Source organism: Doryrhamphus excisus, linkage group LG10 (genome assembly GCF_037039965.1).
Source record: "Doryrhamphus excisus strain RoL-2023G ecotype Guam linkage group LG10, RoL_Dexc_Guam_v1.1, whole genome shotgun sequence".
In the NCBI taxonomy this organism is placed as follows: Eukaryota; Metazoa; Chordata; class Actinopteri; order Syngnathiformes; family Syngnathidae; genus Doryrhamphus; species Doryrhamphus excisus.
Genome location: NC_136366.1, coordinates 15,197,068 through 15,223,174, shown reverse-complemented (window position 1 = coordinate 15,223,174; position 26,107 = coordinate 15,197,068). Strand labels below are relative to the sequence as shown.

The window sequence follows — 26,107 nt, the reverse complement described above, 5'->3', positions numbered from 1 at the left end:
CTCTGTTGTTGTCCTCAAATCATTGTAAAAAAAAAAATATATATATACACCTTATTATTCATTGATTCATTCATATACAATGCACAATAAAAAGGCTCAGACAATGCTTTCAGTGATACACGAACCTTTGGCTTTTATTAACAACATGATAAAATACCATCATGTGACAGAGATCAACTGATTAAAAAAAACAAACAAACATCTCAATAGAGTAACACCAGTATGACCAAGACACAGTAACAGAACAACAATTCCGGTTTGGCTTGGAAGAATGTTGCCGAGATCTTAAATAGATTGTAGGACTAAAGAAAAGACAAGTTTAATGTAAACAATAGACATATCCATACAGACACACACACAGTTGTAAAAGATTGGGAAAAAAAAGGAGTCCACCAAGAGCTACAGGAAGAATATCAGTATAATATTAGGGGTAATAATAATTGCTTGTTTAAAGGTAGATGAAGAACTTATATGACATTACATAATCACATATTGAAAACAGATTTTTAAAAAGATTTTGGACATAGTAGCGAAGAACTAAAGTACATTGCATAAGACACATAATAATGGCCAACCACACTTTTTGTAACATCCCTCCCTGACTCCTGATAAAATATTTAAAAACTGTGAACATTTGACAGGAAATACTTTAATTTCAAGTGCTCTATGAGCATGGAGAAAAAAAAAAATGATGGAAACGGAATTGGTGGTGTTGGGGGGGGGTGAGTGTGGGGTCTTTGTACAGGGAACTAATTGTTAAAAAAAATAAAGCTTTTGTTTTAAAAATCCTGAGATAAATTAAATATATGACAGTTTTGCATAATAGAGTCTGTGCATAGAGGATGACCGAGTGCCTCGTTTCTTACGTCACTTTCAAAGGCACTTATACGTACAGTATATCCATAGGAAGATATCATCTCCACCACGTCATTTCTCTTTAGCAGCGTCAGCGCAGATTGTGCTCCTTTAAACTGCAATTCCCAAAATGATTCAAGCCCTCCATCAAATGTTTTCAGCCGCTCTTTCAGGAGCCTCCCTGATGGTGTTCTGCGGGCCACCTCGGCCAGTGGGGCGTCTCCGAATGCTCCGCCCAGAAGCGATGAGGTCAGCATAGCCTCGAGAGTGAGAGAAGGCGTAGCCAGAGCGACGGGAACGCCCGCCACGCTGGAAAGCCGGTCTCTTTTTCCTTGCCTCCTGTTGCATTTCCAACTCATACTTCTTTCTGTTTCTTTGGACCTGGAGGGAGGGTACATGGAAAAGTTTTGCACTATTCAAATCCCTTCAGTACATGTCTGTTGCTTAAGTCATTCATTCATTAAGTCAATCATTTGAAAGTTTTTATACTGAAGAAAATTTTGACACATTTTAATTGATGTCAATGTAAGCGGCTGTCGACATAACCAAAACAAGAAATGGTCATTTTGGGTTATGTTGACAAACGTTATGTTTACCCAAACCGGTGATTTGAATTTTTGTGACTCACTTTGCTTTTGTTGGGTAATCAGCAACTACAGTAGAATCACAGAAGAACCTGTTGTTTATGTTGACGCCAACATAAGCAGTTGTCCACAAACAAACTAGGTAGCTGACTGATGTCGACATAACCAAAATCAAAACCGAAACTAGCAATGATCAGTTTTCTTTTCAACTTTAAGAAAAGTAACATTAGTTTTGGGGTTAATTTTGGTTTTGTTGATTACCGCTTATGTTGACATCAACTCAAACTGTGTGACTCAGTTTTGATTTAAATCAACATAAACGCAATAGCTAGCTGACCGACATCAACACAAGCGGTTGTTAACATAACCAAAATCAAAACCAAACAACCGATGGCTGACGTTAATATGTCAGTTTCAGTTTACATTTTGAAAACATCTACAACCGCTTATGTTGACATCAAGTCAGTTGCCAACTTAACCAAAATCAAAACTGAAACAAGCAATTGTCAGTTTTGTTATCAATTTTAGAAAATCACCATTAGTTTGCAGCTTAATTTTGATTTTGTCGATTACCACTTATGTTGACATCAACCGAAACTGATCAGAAGCAATGGTCCGTTTTGGTTTACACTTGGGTCGACATAAGAGATTGTTAATATAATCAAAATTGAAACTAAAACTGACCATTTTCATGCTATCTATTTTGGTTATGTTGACGCTCCGCAACGCTAAACAATGTTGAAGGTGCATCGACATAAGTGGTTGTCCTTAAACCAAAACACGTGGTTGACTGCCGTTTTGTTCTTAACACTTTTAGATCTCCATAGATACCTCCTACTAGACCAGTTTTGACCTACACTGACCATAGCTTGTTTCGGTTATGTCAACAACCACTTATGTCAATGAGCCAGTCCGAGGGGCATCCACAGAACCAAAATTATTTAAATTGCGATTTTCTGCAGGAATGTGATTCCCAGTTAAAGTCCTGAAAAGGCCTGGTAGTTTGGCTTCACCTTGTCTCCTATGGAGGGCCAGATGACTTTATGGAGGAACTGGATGCAGATGACAGGCAGCAAGCTGATGCCAACCGTGAGGATGATGGTTAACCACAAGTAAGGTTGGCGAAGAGCATTTGATGCCGCCCCTACGAGACAGGAAACATGGATGGTTAGTTACAAAAGACAAGTGGCTTTAGAGTGTGTTCAAATTCATTCTTCATACTAAACTGAAGGTCTATTTGCTAACACACTGACCTGTGAATGTGAAAAATTGGGGGAAAATGACGTGTATTCCTGCACTGTGTAAGTCAAACATTATTCCAAAGTAGATGGCTATGCTTCCCAAAACGGCAAAACAGTTGACAAAGGTCCAGTAGGAGGTATCCAGGGAGATCTAAAAGTGGTAAAATATGACATGTTAGTATTAACCAAGATACACTGACTGTCCATAATTCAGTATTAACCTCATATACGCTGTGCATAATGTGGCCATTTTGCTCAAAAGTAAAAAAATCTACACGGTCTACATGAATGATCTTGGGAGGGTTATGGTTAGGGTGAGGGGAGTCCAAACACAGAACAAAAAGAAACATGTGAGGGGCGGCTCTGATACATTTTGTACATTAAAGATGCTAAAATTAACACTACAGTAAACCAATTCAATATAATGTCCTACTAAAGACTAACCTGCAGATTGACGGTGAAAATCAGCGATGAAGCTGTGACCACAGCAAAAGACTGGTAGTCTGAGGGGGCTTCACCATCTTGCCCCATGGTCTGCAGGAACGCTCCGTACGGGATGAAAAAGGTGATGAGGGAGACGAAGATGCCGTGGAACAAGCTGATGAAGAAGTTCTTGTAGTTAAACAACGCCCCTTGCTGGCCGGGCAGATACAACTTGGGGAACTTGAGACTCAGCCTGTCATTGACATCCTGCAGACAATGCAAATGTTAAAACCCATTAGAGGGGGTCGGTTCAAAGGAAGGCAGGGGTGTGCAAATGTGCATGTTTAGTCTGCACAGAAGTGATATGCTGCACGCAATATGGCAGTCACAGATCCTCTATATCCAGGAAAGGGTTTTTTCTTGGCGGTTTTGTTGTCTGTCTTTTATTTGTCACAGGCTGGATAGCAATGTAGACCAATTCAGAAAGAACACTGTACTTCTGACAGGAAACAAGGAATGGGACTTTGGGCAATAGTTACCATAAGAACAAATAGATCCAACTAATCAGACATTTTCATCAATTAAAATGTATCTACATACATCTTTTATGTTTCTTTTTAAACAATAGCATCAGTTTTACACTTTTTTTCCAGGCGATATCAACTGCAGTGGTAGAACACATATAGAATGGAGCGAGACACCATGCAATATGTTGTTGGCAAAGACTTTTCTAGGAATGGAATGGAAAGAACATAAAACACACCTTGAACGAACTGATGTGACTCTGAGTCATGCAAAGCACAGTGTTTACAAAACGGACACACCCCACAGTGGAAACTCGAGCAAGATGACACGAAACCCTCCTCTTACAAACTGTAATGTGATCTATACCGTTCAGGGGCTCAAGTAGGTAAACATTTTAGACAATTCAGGATAATTCATATTGAAGCAAACAGCTCTGTGATCTAAATCACTATGACAATATTGTCTTCTTTACCTGATCAAGGAGTCCAACTAGAAGAACAGGTAAGCTGCTGTAACAGAGATTATAGAGCGTGATGAACCAGTCCTCGTAGGCCACCTACGGGAGCAATGCATTGACAGATCACACAAAGGTTAATGGTCAATGGAGGTTGAAGTGCATTTCCAGAAGACAAGGTACTGACCTGTGATGAGTATCCGCTGAAGAAAGAGTACCAGAAATGGACCAAGGTGAAGGCAAAGTTCTTGAAGAAGAAGAACCGGAGGAACTTGCACATCCTAATGTAAGACCAGCGTCCGTGTACCAGCAGGAGGCGCTGCAGGTAGCGGAACTGAGCAAAAGCAAAGTCACTGGACATCACAGCCTGCATCCCCTCCTGACCACTGATGCCAACACCAATGTCCGCGGCTAGAGAGACAGCAGATGGACAAAGTGATGTTTAGAAACAGAAAAAAACAACTGATATTGTGTCGTTTACGGTGGGCATACTTTTAATCATGTTGACATCGTTGGCGCCATCTCCAATGGACAAGGTGATGGCCTTCTTATACTTCTTTACCAAACTGACCACGTTAGCTTTCTGCTTGGGCGTAACACGACAGCAGATCACAGCCTCGCATTCACACGCCATGTCCACAAAGTCAATCTGTCAAAGAAAAAGAACATTTCTTGTCTGTCATCATTCCAACCATCCCATACAACAACATGATAGCTTATTTACCTGTCTTATCTCTTTCTCCCAGTCGTTCATAGGCTGTCCATCCTGAGGGCTGCTGGGAGGTGGCCGCTTTCCCAGACGACGAAGACGCAAACGGCGGCGTTTCTTTTTCTTCTCATATAAAATCTCGTTCTGATAAGGTGGAAGGAAAATAAGGAACATTTACATCCAAAAACAATGGAACAAAATATATGAATAACAACTCACCAGCCATCCTCCGGTGATGATCAGTGCGTTTTTGCCCGGCTCTGGGAAAAATGGTTCTGCAGGTCTCTTTCTGCCTCGACTTGGAGCCGGTGGCTCGTTTCTCCTGTTTGCCTGACGGATGCTCAGTTTCTCACTGGAGACACACAGCAAATAAAGCGTATTCAAATTTATATTCATTCATTCATTTTCTGTAACATGTATATGGATTAGAGTCACTAGTGAAACGGACCGTATGCCAGCGGAGTTTGGATAAGAGGTAGAGTACACCCCGAATCATACCTGTCAACACTTACAATATAACATATTTTGTCGTTCTTTCTTAGACCCCTCCTGTTTTTTCCTGCATTATTTTTGTTTTACCGAAAAAATCCACTCACTTGACATCCTCTCCATAGTGGATGTGCATGTCATCGGTCAGAAGGGAACAAGAATATCCAATGTTCTCTGCAGTTTCTGAGAAGAAAAAAAGACTAAATCTTAAAAAAAAAACACAAAATCATAAAACTGCACTATAATTGAACCACTGTACTGTATACGTATATGGATGGCACTTCACGGAAATGTCTACTACACCGTACCTTTCTTATCTCCAGTCAAGACCCAGATCTTGATGTCGGCCTTGGCTAGTTTGGCAATGGTCTCTGGTACCCCATCCTGCAGTTTGTCCTCAATGGCTGTGGCTCCAATCAACTGGACAGAAAATCAAAACGTTTTTAAAACATAATAGACCTGCAAGTATGATGTGCCCATAAAAATGTCTATTTTTGACACAAGGCTCATGACAAACACCCTCCCACCTCTCTTCAACCCTCCTGCAATTGTTCACTCACAACACAACCTCACCACTAATCAATGATAATGGAAGATGATTCACAAATGTAGTTAACTCATACAGTAAGTATGTGCATTTAGACAATGGATTCACTTTTCAAACATCTTGAGAATTTTCCACTCACCATGAGGTTGGTCTCAATCTGCTCATAAACCTGATCGAGGGCGGCGTCTCTGTTGACCATTGTCACCTGAGCCTCCATGTGTTTCCTGGACCAGGCTTCGTACTCTGCGGCGCTGATGTCTTTGTAGCACAGGCATAGTGTCCGCAAGGTTTCATTGGCAAATATCTGCAGTGCAAAACACCATAATAAGAAAAATTCCCTGCATTGCAAACACTCAATAGAAAGACAGAAAGAACTGGTTGACATGTCAGTCAAGCCAAAGTGAGCTCACATCCAGAGCGGTTTGAGTGGACTCCTTGTGCTTGGAATTCGGTGAAAGTCTCTGGTAGATGACTGTGTCAGCTCCTTTACAGTAGAGACGAATACGACCATCTGGAAACTTCACTGAATGAACCAGAGATATCATTCATTCAGATTGATCACATTGGAATCACAGCAATTACAGCATACTAGTATACACATACAGTATTTACAATACTCAAATAGTTATGGATATTCAGCTTTCGGGTGGAATTTAAGCTATAGGGTCATGGATTCAGGCTGCTATTACAAGAAGCTCAGAGGAGAAAGGGAAGGCAGAAAGGTCTGCAAGACAATCGCAGGGATAAAAGTAAGTGGCTGTTCTCTTTTTATTACTCGTTGATTATGAAATATCACCCATACGCTGAATATCCCCATGTTTTTGTGAGTAGTGTATGTGTTTATCTCAGTCCTCGTACAGATGATGGACATGCGCTTGCGGTCCGAGTTGAAGTCGAGCAGCGCCAACATCTCATAGGTTTTCTCTTGTTCCATCTCTCTGATGGTGATGGTGTCCTGGGTGCGTGACAGAAACACAAAACCAAAGTTCCGAGCTGCAGTCACCAGGGCGCCCTCATCTGGAGATGCTGCTTGGTATACCAACTCGCCTAAAAAAATAAAAAAGTTAAAAATAGTTATTTAATATAGAACTCCAAAAGCACTCATAAAGTGCAGTAAGAGAATGACTTAAAGAATGCTGACAATGCCAACATGTCAACATCTAGCATAATAGCACTTTGTATGAATGCCCACCTCTTAAAATGGGCAAAATGTTAGTGTATATATGTTAGCATGCTATCATGCTAACTTAACACAAGTGTCTGCTTGATTTCATATTCATGAAAATCGCAAAAAATGCGAGTATGCTAATGTTAGCATGCTAGCTATGCTAACATTAGCATGCTAACACCTAACATAAGACTGCCTACCTAAGAAAATGGCTACAAAATGCTAACATGGTAATGTTAGCACAACTAAATGTATCGCTGTTTGGACAAATATAATAACAAAAATAGCTCATACAAGTTTTTTTTGTCAGTACAATGCCATGAAAATTGATGTAAAAACTAGTGACTTTGGATATTACAAAGAAAACCACAGAAATGGCTAGACATACGCTCTTAAATTAAACTATTAATAGCTATTTTGGTTGTCATCGTTACATTTGTGAAAAGAAAACTGTACCCAGTTATTAAAATGAACAAATAAACTGAAGAAACAAGGCTGGTCTAAACATGAAAACAGCTGAAACTGCTACTATGCTAATATTAGTATACTAGCAAGGATAACATGCTAATTCTAACATGCTAACACCTGATAGTGGTTAGTGTTTATATAGTGTATGTATCTACCCATGAAAATAGAAAAAAAACATTAGCACGTGAACAATGTTAGCCTGCTAAAGTTAGCATGCTAACACCTAGCAAGACAGCGCGATGTACCCGGAAGTCCTGAAAAATATCCAGAAAGAATATGCCAAAAACGTCCTATCTCACAATGTTTCATCTCCAAAATTTAATCAGTTCTTCCATATTCCATTTCTGACAATTCCTGATAATTTCATCCAAATCCATTTATAACTTTTTAAATTATTTTGACACAACAGACAACCAAACAGATCACTGCCGGCAAAAACATAACCTTTGTGCTGCGTCCTGGCATACTTTTATAATAACAACAATGTTTCGTACCGTCATTGCTCTCCACCATGACAGTGTGGCAGAGGGAGAGGAGTCTGAAGAAGTCCACTGCATCTTTATCTTTCTTGGATCGTAAGCAGGCAACGAGGGAATTGTCCATGAATTGGAACTTTTTGTCCGCGTACTGATTCCAGCTCCAGTCCACCGGCTTTTAAGAGAAGAAAGACAAGAACTGTACTTTCAGCTGCTCAAACAAATATCTAAAAAAAAAAAAATAGAAACTTGATTTTACCCGTCCTCGATCTAGACTCACTCCCTCAGCTGTGGTTGGGTTGCCTGTGGAGAGCAGAAGAAAAAAAAATAACTTCAACCAAATACTATAAATCCAGCTGAACCTCCAAAGTCAATATCATCCTATCATTTATATGTATTTCACATTTTTTTGAGGTGATGATGTAACTCCACAAACAGGCAGAAGAGAGTTTTAAGCCGATAGGTGCCACAAGGTGACAGAAGTACATTTTATAAGAGTAATTTGGCTAAATAAACAAACAAATATAGCCCAAGAACACAATCATCATCAAAACTGGCTGGAATTGAATGATGTAATAAAGGTTTTGTGCTAGTAAATATAGTTCAATGTAACATAACGGTAATATGGCAAAAGGTGTGTGTAATATATTGAAGTTAATAGGTACCATAACTGCGTCCAGCGATGGTGCACTTTTTGAACATCATGACGTTTTGCGTCAGCGTTCCTGTCTTGTCTGAAAAAATGTACTCGATCTGTCCCAGCTGCTCGTTGAGTGTGGTGGTTCGAGCCTGTCAAGAATTGAATCAGTAAGGATCATCATATTCATGTGTGTGCAAGGGAAACTAATCCCAACAGCAAAATTAGCACTTTAGTGTTTAATCAAATAGTACATCTGATGAAATTGGTACAAAACCTACAAATGTCCCAAGAAGGTACCTTTGCTGGTGTGTCTTTATCTGCGAAGTACATCTGCAGGTCCCAGTTGATGAACTTACTCTGACCAAGACGAATCACCTCCACACTGAACACGTGACAAACAAATACAAATACTATTACAATACAATAGATGAAACTGATCGCCAAACACACACAGAACTTTGACTGACCTGACATAGAGCGAAATAGGCACCATGGTGTTCAGGACAATGATGTATCCCCAGAAGCTGAGGAATCCTCTGTAGGAGTTACTATCATCTCTACCGTCATATAGATACCAGGCGTTGGCGCCAATTTCCTCGTACCAAAAGCTGTGACCGATGGCAAGTCCTGCTGCCACCAGAATAAGAAGAACAAAGATCTGCAAGGACGGTGGACAAATAATAATTCATGTTAAATAATATTTTTTAAAAAGAATCATAAGAAACTATAAAATAAAATGCAGACTCACAGTGTAGACCATATAGTTCATTAGCTCGTCAATTTTGGTCCTCTTGAATCTGGTCTTACCCCCGTTTCTCATGATTTTTGTGTCAGCACCTTCAGAAACAATTGAGATTACACCAAAGTTTGTGAATAAAACATCTTGATGGTATGTCAGCATAATAATAATAATATAAATAAACTTAAATATATAAAAAAATATATATATTGTTATACAGGGTCAGGCAAAATGAGCTGACACATTTGTAGGTTAAATAAAAGGCAAATAAAGTAAAGAAACAATCTTGGTAGACATGATCCCGTGCCAGCAAACAAAAATCAACCGGCCGACCTCGCACCGCCAGAATTGATTTAATTTTTAAAACATAATGACACATTATATGTACTTTTCAAAAATAGAAACACTTTTTTGTTTCTTTACTTTATTTGCCTTTTATTTAACCTACAAATGTTTGCCTGACCCTGTATAAATTCATTCATTCATTTTTTTACCGCTTTTTCCTCACGAAAATGGGTCTATGGGTCACGGGGGTGCTGGAGCCTATCCCAGCTGTCTTCGGGGTGTCAGGGGTGAGAGGCGGGGTACACCCTGGACTGGTTGCCAGCCAATCACAGGGCACATATAGACAAACAACCATTCACACTCACATTCATACCTATGGACAATTTGGAGCTGCCAATTAACCTAGCATGTTTTTGGAATGTGGGAGGAAACCGGAGTACCCAGAGAAAACCCACGCATGCACGGGGAGAACATGCAAACTCCACACAGAGATGGCCAAGGGTGGAATTGAACCCTAGTTTCCTAACTGTGAGGTCTGCGCGCTAACCACTCGACCACCGTGCCGCCACACTGTATAAATAATTTTCTAAATACTAATGAACACAAATGATATAATGTACAATTGTACCAAATGATGACATAATTCAAAGTGATGTTCAAACCTGCAAAGATGACGAGTCCATGACATTCATCTGTGTTTCTGATCTTGCAACCTCGGAGCAGCATGTTGTCCAGATCCAAGGGATAGCGATCCATCTTCCATTGCATGACCCCTGTGAACTTATCCAGACGGTTGTTGGGCTCTTCGCATTCAATCAGCGCTACGGAACAGATTGAGACCAAAATAAACTTTCCATATTATGGAATTAAAAAAAAAGAATAGCATTTTTAGTGCAACTTTATTGATGTAAAATCTTGATATGGAGGTGTGCAAATATTAATACGGTGCTTTTCAGTAAACCCTCACGCAAAGCGATGATGATTTCAACTCATTCATATGAATGCCTTGGTTTACCTTAAGACTATGTAACTGTAAAACTGTAAAAACATGCAGTCGTCACCATCAAACTGAGCCAGCTGACGTTCCTCCTGCAGTCTCTCATCAGTCACTCGAAGTCCCATTTTAAACTTCAGGTTGGTTTCTCTGAAAACAAAGCATTAACAAAAACACACGAACCAAATTAAATATTTGTTTCTGTAACCGGGCATTTCCGGGTGAACTAGTTGACTTAAAGATCAAAAAGAATCACACGGCTAACAGAGTCAAGCCTGAAAAAAATCTTCACAAGATGATTCTTATTTATTTTACCAGGGGGATTTATAATCAAACAAATAAGGACCTCACCCGTCAAGCTCTGCCGTTTCCACGTAGCACAGACTGTTTGGGTTGGAGCTGGATAGCAGCAAAATGTCTGCCTGTAGAAGGCCAAAACAAAGTTTTAACACACCAATACACGCCCTGTACACAAGCAAGTACTTTTTGCATACTTTTGGGAATGCTTTACTCAACAGAGAACGTAAGACAGTCCATTTTTATATTCATTCATTCATTTTCTACCGCTTATCCTCACAAGGGGTGCTGGAGCCTATCCCAGCTGTTTTCAGGCGAGAGGCGGGGTAGACCCTGGACTGGTCGTCAATCACAGGGCACATATAGACAAACAACCATTCACACTCACATTTATTGAACTCGGGTCTCCTTTCAAATCAACGTGAAACTGTAAAATCCATCACTGTGTAAATAATCATACCGGGATGAAGTCATTTTTCTTCAGACGAACTACATCTCCGACCTGGATGTGCCTCCACTTTGACTCTTGAAACCTGAGCAAATATTAAAAGAGAATGTTGAGAGCAAAATAGTTGAGTAAACTATCAAAAATATTTTAACATTGATTAAGAAAATGAAACTAAAAATTCTAACCTGCCATCTAACAGGACCTCACATTTCCGGTTATTAATCTCTTTGTCCATTCGATGACGAGCCTGGAGGGGGAAACAGCAAGAGTCGTCATATTTTCCTTAACTTTATGAAGCATAAAATACCAAGAAGGAGCACCATTCTGTCCCCAATGCATTTCAAACGATTGAATTATTTGTTGATATTTCATCACGGAAAAAGTTTGATTTCAGGATGAACCTAAAATCCTCTCTACCATTTATTTACAAGTCCGACTGTTCAAAGTTTCAGTACGTTTTGCACAACTTGTTCTGTAACAACGGCAAAATTCACGGCTCATTCATTAAAGGTTCATTCTGAAATGTCACTGGAAGGTCAAATATTCCTAACCTTTTTTGAATCGTGTATTTAAGCAAAAACAGGAAACATTCAGAAAGCAAAGTGTTTGTCTGTTGTGTTTCTTACAAGATCATCCACCAGGTCTTTGATGGCGGTGACTCCCAGAACCACAACCAGAGGAATCAGAGTAGTGTACCAAGGGAGCGTGGTAATAGCTGGAATACACTGTGAAAATAAAGTTATGGCATTTTGTTTTTAGCGGAGGATAATTTACACTTGCGGCCATACGTTTACAGTATATACGTACATTACAGCCACTGACTTGATCTATTGCTAATAACAGCCGTTCTGATGACAACCTACTGACAGCATAAATCGTGTGATTATTCTGCCACAGATATTAAAACCATGATATCACTGATATCAGGTCAATGATGATTGTATGAAGTCTAGTTTGTTCTCATTTGTTCTCCTTTGGTCAGCCCCCAAGGCCAATTTAGTCATTCGGGCGCACAAGGCAAACCCGGTCATTCGGGGGGCCTCCACATTCTTGTTCTGCACTGACAAATGTTTTATTATCACCACTTTTGAAATCTGTTACACTTATCTGTCAAGTTGCTAGAAGTTGTTACACGGCCATATATACCCCCATAAAAAGGTTGGATAAAGTTCTGCTGCTGGCCACCCCTTATACATAATGTACTACACTATTCCACATATTGAAAAGTGAGGCAAAATCCAATGGGAGACATTATAGTCAGCTTTGGCATTTTCACTTTTGTGTATGTTGGAATTCCCCATCTTTACCTGCAAGATGAGCAGAGCCAAGAAGTAGACGTTTGCAACTCTCTTAAACTGCTCGAACAAGTTGAGTGGAAGGAACGTGAAGACATTGTACTTGTACGTCTTAATGGCATTTCCCTGTAATGACGATATTGCAGAGAAAGGTTGTCATAACGATTACCACTTGTCAAAGATCTCAATACCATTTCTAACGAGCCCAACACTAACACAGTCTGCTCTTTGGTCCATCATGTATTGGCCCAGGTCAGATAAAAGATAACGTTTATAAGTCTAGGTCATGTTTACACAAGAATGCCATCGTAAAAATACAAGTTAGTAGGTCGGTTGCAGGAACTTCTGTTGTACTTACAGAATATTTGCTCTTCTTGAAGAACAGGAATATTTTTTGGTCAAATTCTGGCAGGTGGTGAAAAGCTCGGTCATTGGCTTTCACTTTCCATCCGATCTCTAAAAAGAAGACAATATGAAATTACAATCGTCCCTCGCTACATCACTGTTTCCATATCACTATTGATGACCGCTGTATGTTTTATATGCTCTAACTACAAAAATATTGAATTTATTATTTACTGTGACATATAAGATAATAAAAATATACAACGCTAAGATGTGGGGACAAGCAGCATAGAAAATGGTAGATGGTGCTGCAATGCTGTGTTTGTCCACAAGAAGAGCGAGAGCCCAGAGGGAGGCTGACATCACCGCAGTGCCCTGACAAATGTGTTGCGCTCAGATGCAATGCATTATGGGAAACATTATTTCTAACCCATATTGGTACATGTTTATATATTTATATATACCTTTTGAGTGTTAAGTTGCTGTATGATGAATTTTGTAGCAATAGGTTGTTATACTGTTACATACAGTAAACCTCGGATATATCGGACTCGGATATATCAGAAATTCGCTCACAACGGACAGATAAAAAAGAACCAATTTTTCTGTAATGCATTTCCAATAAAAATTCATTGCATATATCGGAGTTTTTATAACGGATTTCGCCTATTTCGGACAAAATCTCCAGTCCGTTCCAATTTCCCTCGCATATATCGGATGGCCGCATCGTGTCTTTCTCCTGGCTCCAAATTTAGGACAAATATAAAAGTGAGTGACGTCAATAATACTAGCACAGCAGTGAATGAGATCTTAACCTCACTATTGGAAATAACGTAGGCCTGACGGGCGTAACAGGGCCTAGCTTAATGAACAATTTGTTATGCTCAGAGTCCAATAAAGTTAAATTCTCATTACCTTACGTCTCTTTTCATTGCCCAGTCCAGGTACATTGGAAACATAGTCAAGGAAGTGCCTTTTTATAACGGATAAAATCCCATTTACGCATATACCGGATATAAATCCGATATATGCGTAAAACGGACATTTTCCAGTATACGCATATAACGGATTTCGCTTATATCGGACAAAACCAGTGGGAACAATTGAATCCGATATATCCGAGGTTTACTGTATAATGACCGCCTATGATTTCGTGTGGGTTGACAAGCTTGCTGTGAGCCCACTGATAGCTCATGATTGAAGTTACATACATAACGTCTACTTTTAGGTGTATTAAGGTATATTATTATTGCACCGACTGTTACCTTGCCGGTGCCAAACTATTCTATTCAGAAGATAAATTAAGTAATTAACCAAAATATCCTCACCTGTGGGTCGAACTTCCACAGGGGGCTGTGGGGCTCCCGGCGTCTCTTCTTCATCTTCAGTGGTTACATCCAGCTCATCGTCAGTCTCGTCATCACTGTACGGCATGACCTCATCATTGGGCCCCATGGATCCATGGGTGCCCGTGTGCCGGATACTCATTTTGACACCACAGGTATCTCTAAAAAAAAGAGGAGATGATTCAGATACACTACAGAAGATGCCAATGTAAACACACACCAGTGATATATATATATAGTGGTATAGTGATCATACAGGTGTCATAATGGATTTCATGGACTGAGGTAAAGTGTAAATCTGTATTTTTTTAAACTGGTCAGGTGTCTTGTATTCAGAGTGGTAGTCTAGCCTGGGATGGACAAGTGTAACTAGAAAATTATTTTTAAACTGAACCCCCGTCATTATCCAGTTGAACAACATACCACACCATCTCTTCTGCATTTTTTTAATACGTCGTCACTACAAGGCACATTCATTTAGATGGTGGGGGAAAAAAACAACAAAACATAAAAACTATTATATATTCAATTGCTACAAATGGAAGTATTAATTTGGCATGTTTTTATCTTTTTTTTTTTCCTTATCTACAGTCTCCAGTAACTTGCGTGCGATGATGCAGTCAATTCCCACTGCTGAGTCAGTGTGCTGACAATAATTATGCTATGCTCTTCCTGGAGGGACAATAAAAAAAGCACTTTGTAGCTGTCAAATTATTTGGAGATCTGAATGAAGACATTTTTTTGGAGTAGTAGACTATTGTTTTGTTCATCATATCAACATCATGACTTCTTGTTGTTTTATTTTTAGTTATCTTGTTAGATTATATTTTTAGAATGCTACTGAAAAACAGCCATGTCCACATTTTGGAGGCCCCTGATGTAGATAGAAAGTAGCACAGTTAGCAGCAAAGCTACCCAATTGAGAAAACAGGTTTGTGGTGTCAAGCTCAGGGATGTGACTATGGCAACAATGGTGGTGGTGGTGGTGGGGTGATTTCTGCAGAGCGGGACAGAGGAGAGCATGCCGTAGTGACAACAGTGAAACCTGAGAGCAGAGGGTTTGGCTCCACTCCCAGATAAGGTGAAAAGCAGATGTTAGAAAAATGGAAGACGTCACAAGAAAAACGATGCCACTTGCTGCACAAAAAAAAAAAACGTCCACTTGCCAGCTGGCATGCATGGCACTACTATAGAAGTTGGAATGGGGTGTTATATAATCCTTATATTTTGAATACTTCTAGGTCAAATTGAAATGGAATAAATCAGGTTTTATTCATATAGTATTGTCACCTGAGAAGTCATACTATTTTATATTAAAAATGCTTGTGGAAAACGGATAGTCATTGTGTTTTTTTGTATTCTAGTCATTTATTACCAACATTGGTACGGGTCCCCCAAGGTCTGCTTAACACAGTTTCTGTGTCACCGACCTCGGGCAGTCAAAGAGAGACACATACCTTGGATTCCCATTACCGTTCCAGTAGAAACCCTCAATTAAATAGCAATGTGCTTTCTCTGACATTGTATTAATGCTGGCTTTCGGCTGTCCATTGTTGCGTATGTGATGAAAATGGCTGCGACCCTCGTATCTTCAACTGCCATTATCAAAACCCTATATCGACATTGGATCGGATCGGCCACATCCCTATTTCTTCTAGTCAAGAATGGTCATGAGTGATGGTGGGTTAAGGCAGTATGAAATAAAAACGGATAATCACTATAGCCACAATTTGGACATCACTTCCCTTGTCGTGCATACAAACAACTGTACAAGTTCTACAGTGCTTTTATTGTTTATAAACAATACAGAGACATGATGTCTCACCCATAACCCACAAAACTATTAATGTATGTGCAACACATCAGAAACTGCTTATCAGAGTCAAATCAGTCGTGCGAAATGAAGGCTCTCGACTTTGAGTCGAGTCATAATTGAAGGTATTCAGTAGTTCCCCTCACAGCAGGAGTCCTAACTAATGAAATTCATCTGCAGAGACACGATTGCAACATGACTTCCCGCTGCTTGGTCCCCAGTGTATGGCACTGATCAACATCTTTGTCAGGCCTCTAATGCATGCAGTCAACGAGAGAATGTAAATAAAACATATACTGTATGTCCACCAACACTCACAGATTGGCTTTGTGCTTCCAGTAGTCAAATTGTATGCAACTGCTAATTTGCTTATGTTGTAACAGAGTACCGGGATCTAAACTGGGCTGGGTCAAATGGACAAAACACTACAAAGAATAAATAGTAATGCTGATGAGTCATGACAAATCCAAAAATCGAAAAAGATACTCATCTTGTGGTAACCCAATTTATATCAGATTAAATCAGATTTACAAAATTCAAGACCAAGAACACAACACACAAAAAAAACAGAGTCCAACAAGCAAGTTCACCGAGCTCCTGATCTCACCCCATATCACTGAATCCATTGAATTCACATGCGTAGACAGTCAGTATGAATTTCCATTTAAAAACACACACACATATATATATACACACATATATATATATATATATATATATATATATATTTTTTTTTTTTTTTTTTTACTTGCTTTGTATTGAGTTTTGGACTTCTACACAGCAGCAACACACAATAACCCACACAGAAAACTTTCTAGATCTTCCAGAATATGCACCTATTCCGGTTGTATTTCCTTGGATTTCCAAAACGGTCTGTTTTAATTTACTCCACCTAAAGCCCGCTTCTGGGCACGCACACTCTGCTGTGATTGGTCCCACTCATGATGTACAGCTTGTACCTCAGCATGCCGATATAAATGAGCCGGTGTTAGGAAAAAAGAATAGTGGAAAAAGCATAATAGGTCCCCTTTAACTATTTCTAAAGAAAAATATAGATGGACTTCTGTGTACATTTCTCTCCTTTTCTAGATATTTTATTAGGGCTGTCAAATTGTTAAAAATTGTAATCAAATTAATCACAGTTTTGAAATTAATTAATCATGATTAATCATTTGCAACCATGTGAAACCAACTACGTGTAACGACACCTGCTCAGGATCGCTATATCCAGACCACACACATGCGTGGTCGGTTCCGAACCGCTTCACTGACTGCTGCAGAGACCCAGGGACGTGGACGACCGCATGTTTGTACAGGAATGGTTAGCTGAAGATTCCGGCAGCATGGTATATCTGTTTGATTCATGTTGATTTGGTCCATCGAGGGCCCAACCGATTACTTCAGTTGCTTGCTTCAAATGAATCGACTAAGAAAGCAATCGTTTGTTGCAGCCCTGATGCAAAGGGTACCTATCTTGACGTACCTATCTTGAGCCTGTATTTACCATTATAAGGTCAGTTGTTTCCATGAAGATGCAGAGACTATTCCCCAATCAAAACATGTGTGTTCATTCCTTGTTTAAAGGTAAACAGTGCAGGTTGGAACCATGTTGGATCGAGCTGCCGCTGTGTTGAGAAACAACAGCTCTTCAGCCTTTCAACATTAAAGTGGTTCAACAAGTAAAGATTATACCTATATATTCCTGAAGAGCTTACACTGCCATAAAGTGGCCTGGACATCTGAAAAACTCTTGAAAGTTAATGTGTTTTTAATGTACACAAAGGCGATTGTGTGAGGTTTGTATTGGAATGTAACACATGATAACAGAAATGGGTGAGTTGTGTGCACTTCAGGGGTAAAAGTACTGTATTGGGACATCTTAACAACTGAAACTAACTGGAAATAGGTGCAGTGATAACACTACAGCCACAATTGCTATTTTCTACCAGGTTTTACTTGTATCTGGAAAAATTTGTGTGGACTCAGACCTCAGAGAAGATGTGTTGTAGGACCTGCAGATTTTTTTTTGGGGGGGGGTGGGGTGGAAATTGTATCATAAACTTTTTACTCAATGCCTCACACTACACCATTCTTAGCATGACGACCAACTAGCCAGGGCAAGTTGGCTTTACTGCCCTGGCGTGCTGGTTATCATGAGGAGTCTAATGATAATCATCATCATTATAATACTTTTTCATTCATTCATTCATTTTCTACTGCTTATCCTCACAAGGGTCACAAGGTGCTGGAGCCTATCCCAGTTGTCTTCGGGCGAGAGGCGGGGTACACCCTGGACTGGTCACCAGCCAATCACAGGGCTCATACAGACAAACAACCATTCACACTCACATTCATACCTATGGACAATTTGGAGTCGCCAATTAAACTAGCATGTTTTTGGAATGTGGGAGGAAACCGGGGAGAACATGCAAACTCCACACAGACATGGCCGAGAGTGGAATTGAACTCAGGTCTCCTCGCTGTGTGGCATGCGCGCTAACCACTTGTCCACCTTGCAGCCCATTATAATAATTAAAATGACTGGTTGAGTGTGATCTGGTGTGTGTGAAAAAATCTTACCAAAAAAAAACTTTCTAATCCGGGTTCTGAGAGGAAAAGATTGGAAAACCTGAATGAGAAAAGGTCTGTTTCTCAGATATTAAAGAGCTTAAAACAATATACAGACAAATGCAGTTTTTGTGTCAACTTTTGTAAGTAATGAATTACAAAATAAAGCTACCACTGTCATTTTACTTTGCAGTGATGCATCTTACGTCCTTAAAACATTTTGACACATTTGAGGTGAGAAAATGTACATGTTGTGTTCACCTCACTGAAAGACTATTAGTCCCTGTGGACAAAACATTAGGACTGAAGGTGTTTGCTCATATTTTGGCTAGCTAACAATAAAGTTGTTATGTTACCCTAATTCATTGAAATCACTTTACTGCAGCAAGTATATTTCTCTAGTGGTTTAGCATAGTATGTGATATACCTTGGTACAAAGCTGTACAAGTCATTCATATAAAAGACAAAGACATTTACAAAAGTAATGCTACGTGAATGTTTAAGAGCAGGACACAGGAGAAGGAACAGTCAACAGGTGAGGCACTGACACTCCCTTGGAGGTGCTTCAAACCAAACAATTCAACCAAACAAAGCCTTAAAGTTCAAATTTCTTACACTACATTGAGGTGTACTTACTAGCTGATCTCTGTAGAAGGGTAGCAGATATTTTAAAAGGGGGGACGAATCCAACTTTCTGTAGGTGTGCGGCCGCAGTGTTCAGCGCACCATGTTTCCTTCCTCTTTCTTTTTCTTCCTGCTTGTGCAGACACTCCACGGTTCCCCGCCCAAGTTTCCTCCTCCCCCCCGCAGTCTCACCTGTCGGGGCCGTCACCAACCTGCACAACCGGTCCGACACGTTCCAATCTCCGCTCATTCACAGTGGAAAAAAAACCGTGTTGCGTTCACGGACTGTGGTGCATCCTCGGTGGTGTTCACGTGTTGCACAGGTAGGGCGTGTGCAATTAAATTATTCATTAAAAGAAGCAATCATCATTTTATTTATTTATTTATGTGACTTTACTCATCAATATGGCAGTATCAATAATGATATTGTAAAATCATACGTATATTTATAGAGGTCATCGATACTGTAAATGTTGGCATCAGTCTGGTACCATGCAACTACACCTAGAGTATGGTCACATTAAAACACAGAAGAAAAAACAATTCATATTTTTAATGAATATTTTTTGTTTAGTTTATTTATAATAAGTTTGAATTACAAATACAGTTCATGCTCTAAATGCAAAAATAACATTTGGAGGAATAATTTCACAAGTGAAATTGGAATCATTATAGTCCAAGTCAAATGCAAGATAATTTTAAGAAAAAAAACATACATACAATATTTATATAAATCAATAATCATTACCAAACCAAACTACCCAAAAGCAACAAAAAATGTGCAACGATGCAATATGCAAGGTTTATAGATCATTTAGACTAAATTTAATTGAATTTCACAAATGACATTTTTTGAATAATATAATAAAAATGTTGAAGTGGAAATAAATATGGAAATGCTAATATGAGTCAGTGTTATCAGCAGATATAATCCAAATGTAGTTTGATGTGTTCACACTCCAATACGAAAGGTGGCGCTAATGCAAAGACTTCATGAAAGAACACACAGGCCGCGCCTTTCCAGATTCCTATTGGTCAATCAGACGGTCACGTGTTGTGTCTTTGCTGCGTCTCCATTGTGGCTTACAAATACAGAGCTAGTTAGCTACTTTCCTGACGAAAGGCTAAAAACATCAGCATTATAATTTTACAGTAATTCACTCATTTCGGTGTTTGTCCTGGACTAAGTCTACGCTAACAAACCTCTGCCACTGATATAAACTGTATTTCTACCATGGTCGGCGTTAAAGTGATCGAGAGTGATCAGGATTTCCTACCGGAGCTAGCGGCCGCCGGCTCAAGACTCGCGGTGGTCAAGTTCACAATGGCTGGGTAAGACCCAGCTTCGGCCGAGCCAAACTCACTCCAACCATGCCCTTTGTATATAGTGAAATGTTCCTAATGGTCATTGTTAGCCTTTTAATGAGCTGTCACGAGCTGTGTAGATCCATATGAAATAACAGCTTCCATTAGTAGCTTAGCATCATGCTAGCATTTGCTCTTTTAGCACAGTTGCTTAGAATGACAAAGCAATATTAGGGTGACTTGGCTACTGATATACTGTGTTTAATATCTAATTAACAATTTCCTCTCAGACCTTCACTGTATATAAGATTTCATTTAATTCCCACAATTGCGCAATTTAACTGTACTTATATGCATTTCCTGTTTGTTCGGCGTTCCTTAGCTCACAAAGTGTTAACTAATAATACGTTTATTTCGCAGAATGACTGAGTAAGACTTAATAAAACGCTGACAGAGACTACGTAACAAAATAGTAGCGAATCTGACTGTATATTGTAGCCAGACACCATTGAAATTGTTGACTTAGCAATAAATATTTTATGATGAACCTGTGACCACATATGTCAGGTACTATAAACTGCAATAAAACACACGGTCACCACATTTTGATAGGCAAAAACTCACAATTGCACAATGCATTTATTGTCTCACAGGAAATTCAGAGTCATTGTTGCTAGTTTGTACTGCCTTTTCCACTCCATATTCACGTTATGTTTGCCCCTCAGGTGCCGGCCATGTGTTAGAATAGGTCCAGCGTTTAACATGTTGAGTAACAAGTATCCACAAGTCGTCTTCCTTGAAGTCGATGTCCATGTCTGTCAGGTCAGTCTCATCTTCATCCTGGTACAATACATTAAAAGACATTAAGCTTATATATGTGGTACATTTATTGCTGTTAATTGTTTCCAGACCCAGCCATGTTAAGTAGGATTCCTATTTTATAAATTGAATACTTTTGTAGTTGGAGCATAGAAAACATGTTTACATGAAATAACATTGCACATGTATTACCCATCAAAAAATAAGACATACAAGCTGTTCCTAGGTCCTTGTTCCTTTTTCTTCACGTCATGTCTTCCTTCAGTGGCTATATCAATATAACATTACTGACACCTACTGACTGATGTAGAATATTACATATCATCATAACGTCTTTGAATGCCTCTTCTTTTTTGTATTTTTCTTTTGTCTGTTTTTTGTTTAAAATCAGTGTATTAATCCCTAGGAGTCCAATGCCTAGCAGTTTTGTGTACCTTTGTGTTTACCTTTTATGTTTTACCTTAAAACCTGTTTGTCTTGCTTGGTTTCATTTTTTCAGTGCAACCTCATTTCTGACTGACTAGTTTTTTTTTTCATTTTGACCTTGTGTATTAACACAATGTGCCTAAAATCACACTAACACCTAACATCCATGAATGTAAGTAACATGTGTCAAGAACACTTTGTTTAAGTTTGAATTCAAAGTGTCTGAATGGGTCACAAAACAATGCAGATGCTTTTTGAAATGTTTATTTTCTATAACTATGTTATTGTCAACAATTTTTGAGATCAAATAAGCCAATTATGAAATTAAATTTAATAATGATAATATATTATGATTATGCAATAGTTTCTTAAATATGTACATTACCTTACCTTGCTCTCCCCACGAGATTTACTTGCTGCACTCGCCGGCCCCACAGAGACAAACCGACTGCATCACTGATGAGGTCTCACTCCATTCAGTGCAATAGATGCACAGAGTGAACTTCTTCCTGCCTGTTTTGAGGCCAGTGATAATGAAAGCAGACACAGACGCAGTTATCTATGTACATTATGTCATTGTGTGATTTGCATAATTGGCCATGTTGCAAAACTCTGACTCTGTGTTTGGGTAAAATGGAGGCTTTTGATGTGTGTCATAAGAAATGCTGAAGATGTTGAAGAAACAAGATAATAATAATAATAATTTTGATGCAACAATGTGCTTGTGATGAGAAAGGAAATATTGAAACCAATTTGACTGAACTGTGTCACTCTTTCTCAGGCAACAGCAGCAGCCACCAACATATCAGCTACGCCGACATTTTTGTTCTTCAGGAACCGGGTAAAGGTGGACCAGTATCAGGGGGCGGATGCTGCGGGTTTGGAGGAGAAGATCAAACAGCGGACAGAGAATGATGCAGGCAACGGCGAGGACTCCGACATTCCAAAGGGATATGTACGTACAAGTCTTTATGCAGGATGTACTAGTTCATGAGACCATTACTCTTGTTGATAAGGCTGTTGTGCCCCCTCTTGGTTGCTCCACCCCTTTATCCTGTTTATTCTCTATCGACCATCTGTCCCACCACCATACATAAAATTGAATTGAACTGAATGTATTTATGTAATCTTTACCTAATGTACACAAAGTACTGAAGTCCCTCCTTTATTTGGTTGCCAGATGGACCTTATGCCTTTTGTCAACAAAGCTGGCTGCGAGTGCCTCAATGAGAGCGATGACTGTGGCTTTGACAACTGTTTAAGTAAAGATTCTTCATACTTGGAATCAGACTGTGATGAACAGGTAAGGAATGCAAGACAAGACCATAACATTGTTTATGTCTCACTCCCATTTATTCCCCCTGCACCCAGAAAGTCAAGATTCAACTGCACTGAAATTCAGAGCTTACAGTGATACAGTAGAGCTTCATTGAATGCCAAAAATCCATGAGTAATTCAGATGCGCATAGAAGTAAAAGTGTCAGACGTTTACTTCTGATTTCAAATCAACATTCGCAATAAGAGTGACAAATATAATTTTTAGATCAGATTCAGCTCCAGAACCCACCCATTATCGATTCAATATGCCTCATACATTAAACACATGTGTCCGCATCACGACATGGCACATTTAGAACACAGAAAGATTTATTTTGATTAAATAGATTAAATACAAAAAAAGTAAAAATTGTGAATATTTTTCAGTTGCTTACAACAATCGCATTCAACCAGCCTGTGAAGCTCTTCTCCATGAAGCTACAGTGCTCAGACTTTGGTGAGTATTTTATTTTTCTGCTGGTCTCCACTACAGTCAATCACACGGTTCTACATTGTTTTGCGATCATTATTTGTCCTTGCTCCTTTCTCTGTGTTTCAGCCCAGGCTCCTAAAGTGGTGAAGGTGTTCATCAATCTCCCGCGCTCCATGGGTTTCGACGATGCAGAGAAGAGCGAAGCCACTCAAACTTTGGAGCTGTCAGAGGAAGACTACAAAGACGACGGAATCATCCCTTTGCGCTATGTCAAGTTTCAGAATGTGCAGAGTGTAACGGTATGGAGCAGAAGACACATGGCACTGCTGTGTTGTTCTGAAACTCAGTATGTTTGATATACAGTGGCGAGAATCATTATTTGATCCCCTGCTGATTTTGTAAGCCTGACCCCTTATGTAAAGAGCCCGTCATGCTTATGTCATGTTTACGTGTAAGAAATTCTCAACCAACACAGACAGCTTATGTGCCCATGAAGCACAGAGATTAGTTCTGTCTCTTCAGCAGCAAGCTTGGTCAAAAGCAACTAATTCCAAAATGGAAGAAATACAAGATAACAATCTCCCTCTCTCTGGAACTCCACGAACTTCACATCGTGTGATAAGGATCATTTTTAGAAAAGTCAGGACCTATGTTTGCCAACAAGGATTTCTCCACCATTGATTTCACTCAAATGCACATGTGTTTGTATTCTTTTTTGTTATTATACATATTATGTATTTATATTACTATATATAAGTATTTCTCAATTGATCATTACCGCTGTATCTCAGCTGAACTTTCTATTTCCTCTTTCCCTCTTCTCTAGGTGTTCATCAAATCAAACCAAGGAGATGAGGAGACTACAAAAATCAACTATCTGACTTTTATTGGCACTCCAGTACAGGCCACCAACATGAATGACTTCAAAAGGGTGCGATTCGACGGCACGTCTTTTTGTCAAACACATTTCAAATGGTGTCGTACTAAAGAATGGATGGCCATGTGTTTTATTTTCATGCAGGTTGTGGGAAAGAAAGGAGAGAGTCACTGAGCGGGGACAAAGAAGGGAACGAGGAGGAGGATGCATCAAAGGACTTTGCCCCTCTGCCAAAGCTGCCACACTTCATGCAGACGTTGATATACACACACATTGGCACAACTTCCTCAACCTCTCAATTCATAAATTGTCAGTCTCTCTGTCTATAAATCATTTCTATTGTAATTCTAATTAAACCCCCCTGTAAATAAAACTGTCCTTTTTCAAAGGCATGTGTGTCATTTCTGATTTTTTTACTCTCCATTGTATTATTAGAATAAAAATATAGCACATTTTTCATGGATCCTGAATGAAAATCTTGAGAAAATTTGCAAATGCAAATTAAATTATCCTCAGGAAATCCTTGTGTTGTGTAACCCGATGGGACATTAATAGATACATTCAATGAGGCAGATACTGTGAGATAATTTGGTGTCTTGCTTGAAATTATATGATGGCTGCGATATGCTGGTGACCAGTCCAGGATGTCCACAGCCTCTTGCCCAAAGTCAGCTGGGATAGACTCCAGCATCCCTGCAACCCTAGGCATAGTAGATGGATGGACACACTAACTGCATGGTAAATCTAAAGTCCACACTTGTGATAATTATGTTAGCATTCATACCTGTCAACATTTGTGTTCTAAAATGCGGGAAATTAATATTTCTATAGTTCTGCTAGTTTATTTTTTTTTATTTTGAAGGCCTGACTTGACATGTATTTTGCGGATGTTGTCCGAGTGCCGAGTGAACCGGAAGTTATGTTGCTTCGGCTGAACCGGAAAGGATATTCTGTTTCAATAAGGTTAAACAATGAGAAACTATTACAACGGAGGGCACTGTAAACTTTTGACAAATTTGTTAGAAAACGAATAGAGGAATGTGATATGTATGAGTATGTATTCGCAATGCAGCGACGTTATCAGCTGGGTACTTTTATTTTGATAAGAAACACCCGGATGCGGCAGGGGTTATGTCCGTTGTCTCGTGATCAGCTGACTGACTGTCACGCATAGGTTTCCGATGCTAAAAAAAAACGCAAAACAAGCCAAAAGTGAAATTGTTTTAATTCATTCCCGAGTGGCGCATTTATTTGACTACACTCATCCAGAAGGACATGTCGCAGTGAGCTGTTGTTTCTGGTGCGTATCCACACGCTAAAGCGTTGTATTTCTATCCCGTTAGCTGCTTTAATAACCCGGAAGTTCCGACACTGCAGTTGTTTGTCTTTGATGTAGCTTAGCATCCGTGTGGCAGCTCTAGTCTCGTTTGTGTAATAAACAAATACACACGTGCCTTAAGGAAAACTAAGCAATGTGTGGTTACGATCGATTACAACAATGCCATTTGTATTTCGTCGTGGACTCACCCTGTGCAGCTACCGTAGCTTCACTCCATTAACCACTGCAGCATTTAACATAATATTGCATTTAATCGGT

General features: G+C 39.4%; 3 protein-coding genes across 4 annotated transcripts in view; 2 read left to right on the top strand and 1 right to left on the bottom strand.

The window, feature by feature from the left end:
- Positions 1-107: 107 nt before the first annotated feature.
- atp8b1 (ATPase phospholipid transporting 8B1) lies at positions 108-19,574 on the bottom strand. The gene is made up of 30 exons (XM_058064646.2): positions 19,346-19,574; positions 14,311-14,489; positions 12,996-13,093; positions 12,650-12,763; positions 11,969-12,067; positions 11,528-11,589; positions 11,355-11,427; positions 10,949-11,019; positions 10,665-10,747; positions 10,266-10,424; positions 9,328-9,416; positions 9,047-9,237; positions 8,877-8,961; positions 8,605-8,728; positions 8,199-8,242; positions 7,958-8,114; positions 6,686-6,874; positions 6,238-6,350; positions 5,967-6,131; positions 5,589-5,700; positions 5,388-5,463; positions 5,011-5,143; positions 4,807-4,935; positions 4,575-4,731; positions 4,270-4,493; positions 4,101-4,184; positions 3,125-3,370; positions 2,693-2,831; positions 2,453-2,583; positions 108-1,236 (listed from the first exon to the last, which is right to left on the bottom strand). Exons 2-30 carry the CDS (start codon positions 14,468-14,470, stop codon positions 1,003-1,005), a joined length of 3,741 nt encoding a protein of 1,246 aa, XP_057920629.2. The 5' UTR covers positions 14,471-14,489; positions 19,346-19,574; the 3' UTR covers positions 108-1,002.
- A 797-nt stretch (positions 19,575-20,371) lies between these two features.
- On the top strand, positions 20,372-24,898 carry txnl1 (thioredoxin-like 1). The gene is made up of 8 exons (XM_058059924.2): positions 20,372-20,665; positions 21,364-21,460; positions 22,665-22,838; positions 23,064-23,186; positions 23,588-23,657; positions 23,760-23,932; positions 24,460-24,564; positions 24,655-24,898. Exons 1-8 carry the CDS (start codon positions 20,568-20,570, stop codon positions 24,682-24,684), a joined length of 870 nt encoding a protein of 289 aa, XP_057915907.1. The 5' UTR covers positions 20,372-20,567; the 3' UTR covers positions 24,685-24,898.
- A 742-nt stretch (positions 24,899-25,640) lies between these two features.
- wdr7 (WD repeat domain 7) overlaps positions 25,641-26,107 on the top strand; it is a 65,724-nt gene continuing 65,257 nt past the window's right edge. For both annotated transcript variants that reach the window (XM_058056294.2, XM_058056288.2), the window contains exon 1: positions 25,641-25,810. The gene's annotated coding sequence lies outside the window, so the exon portion shown is untranslated. The remainder of the gene's footprint in view (positions 25,811-26,107) is intronic.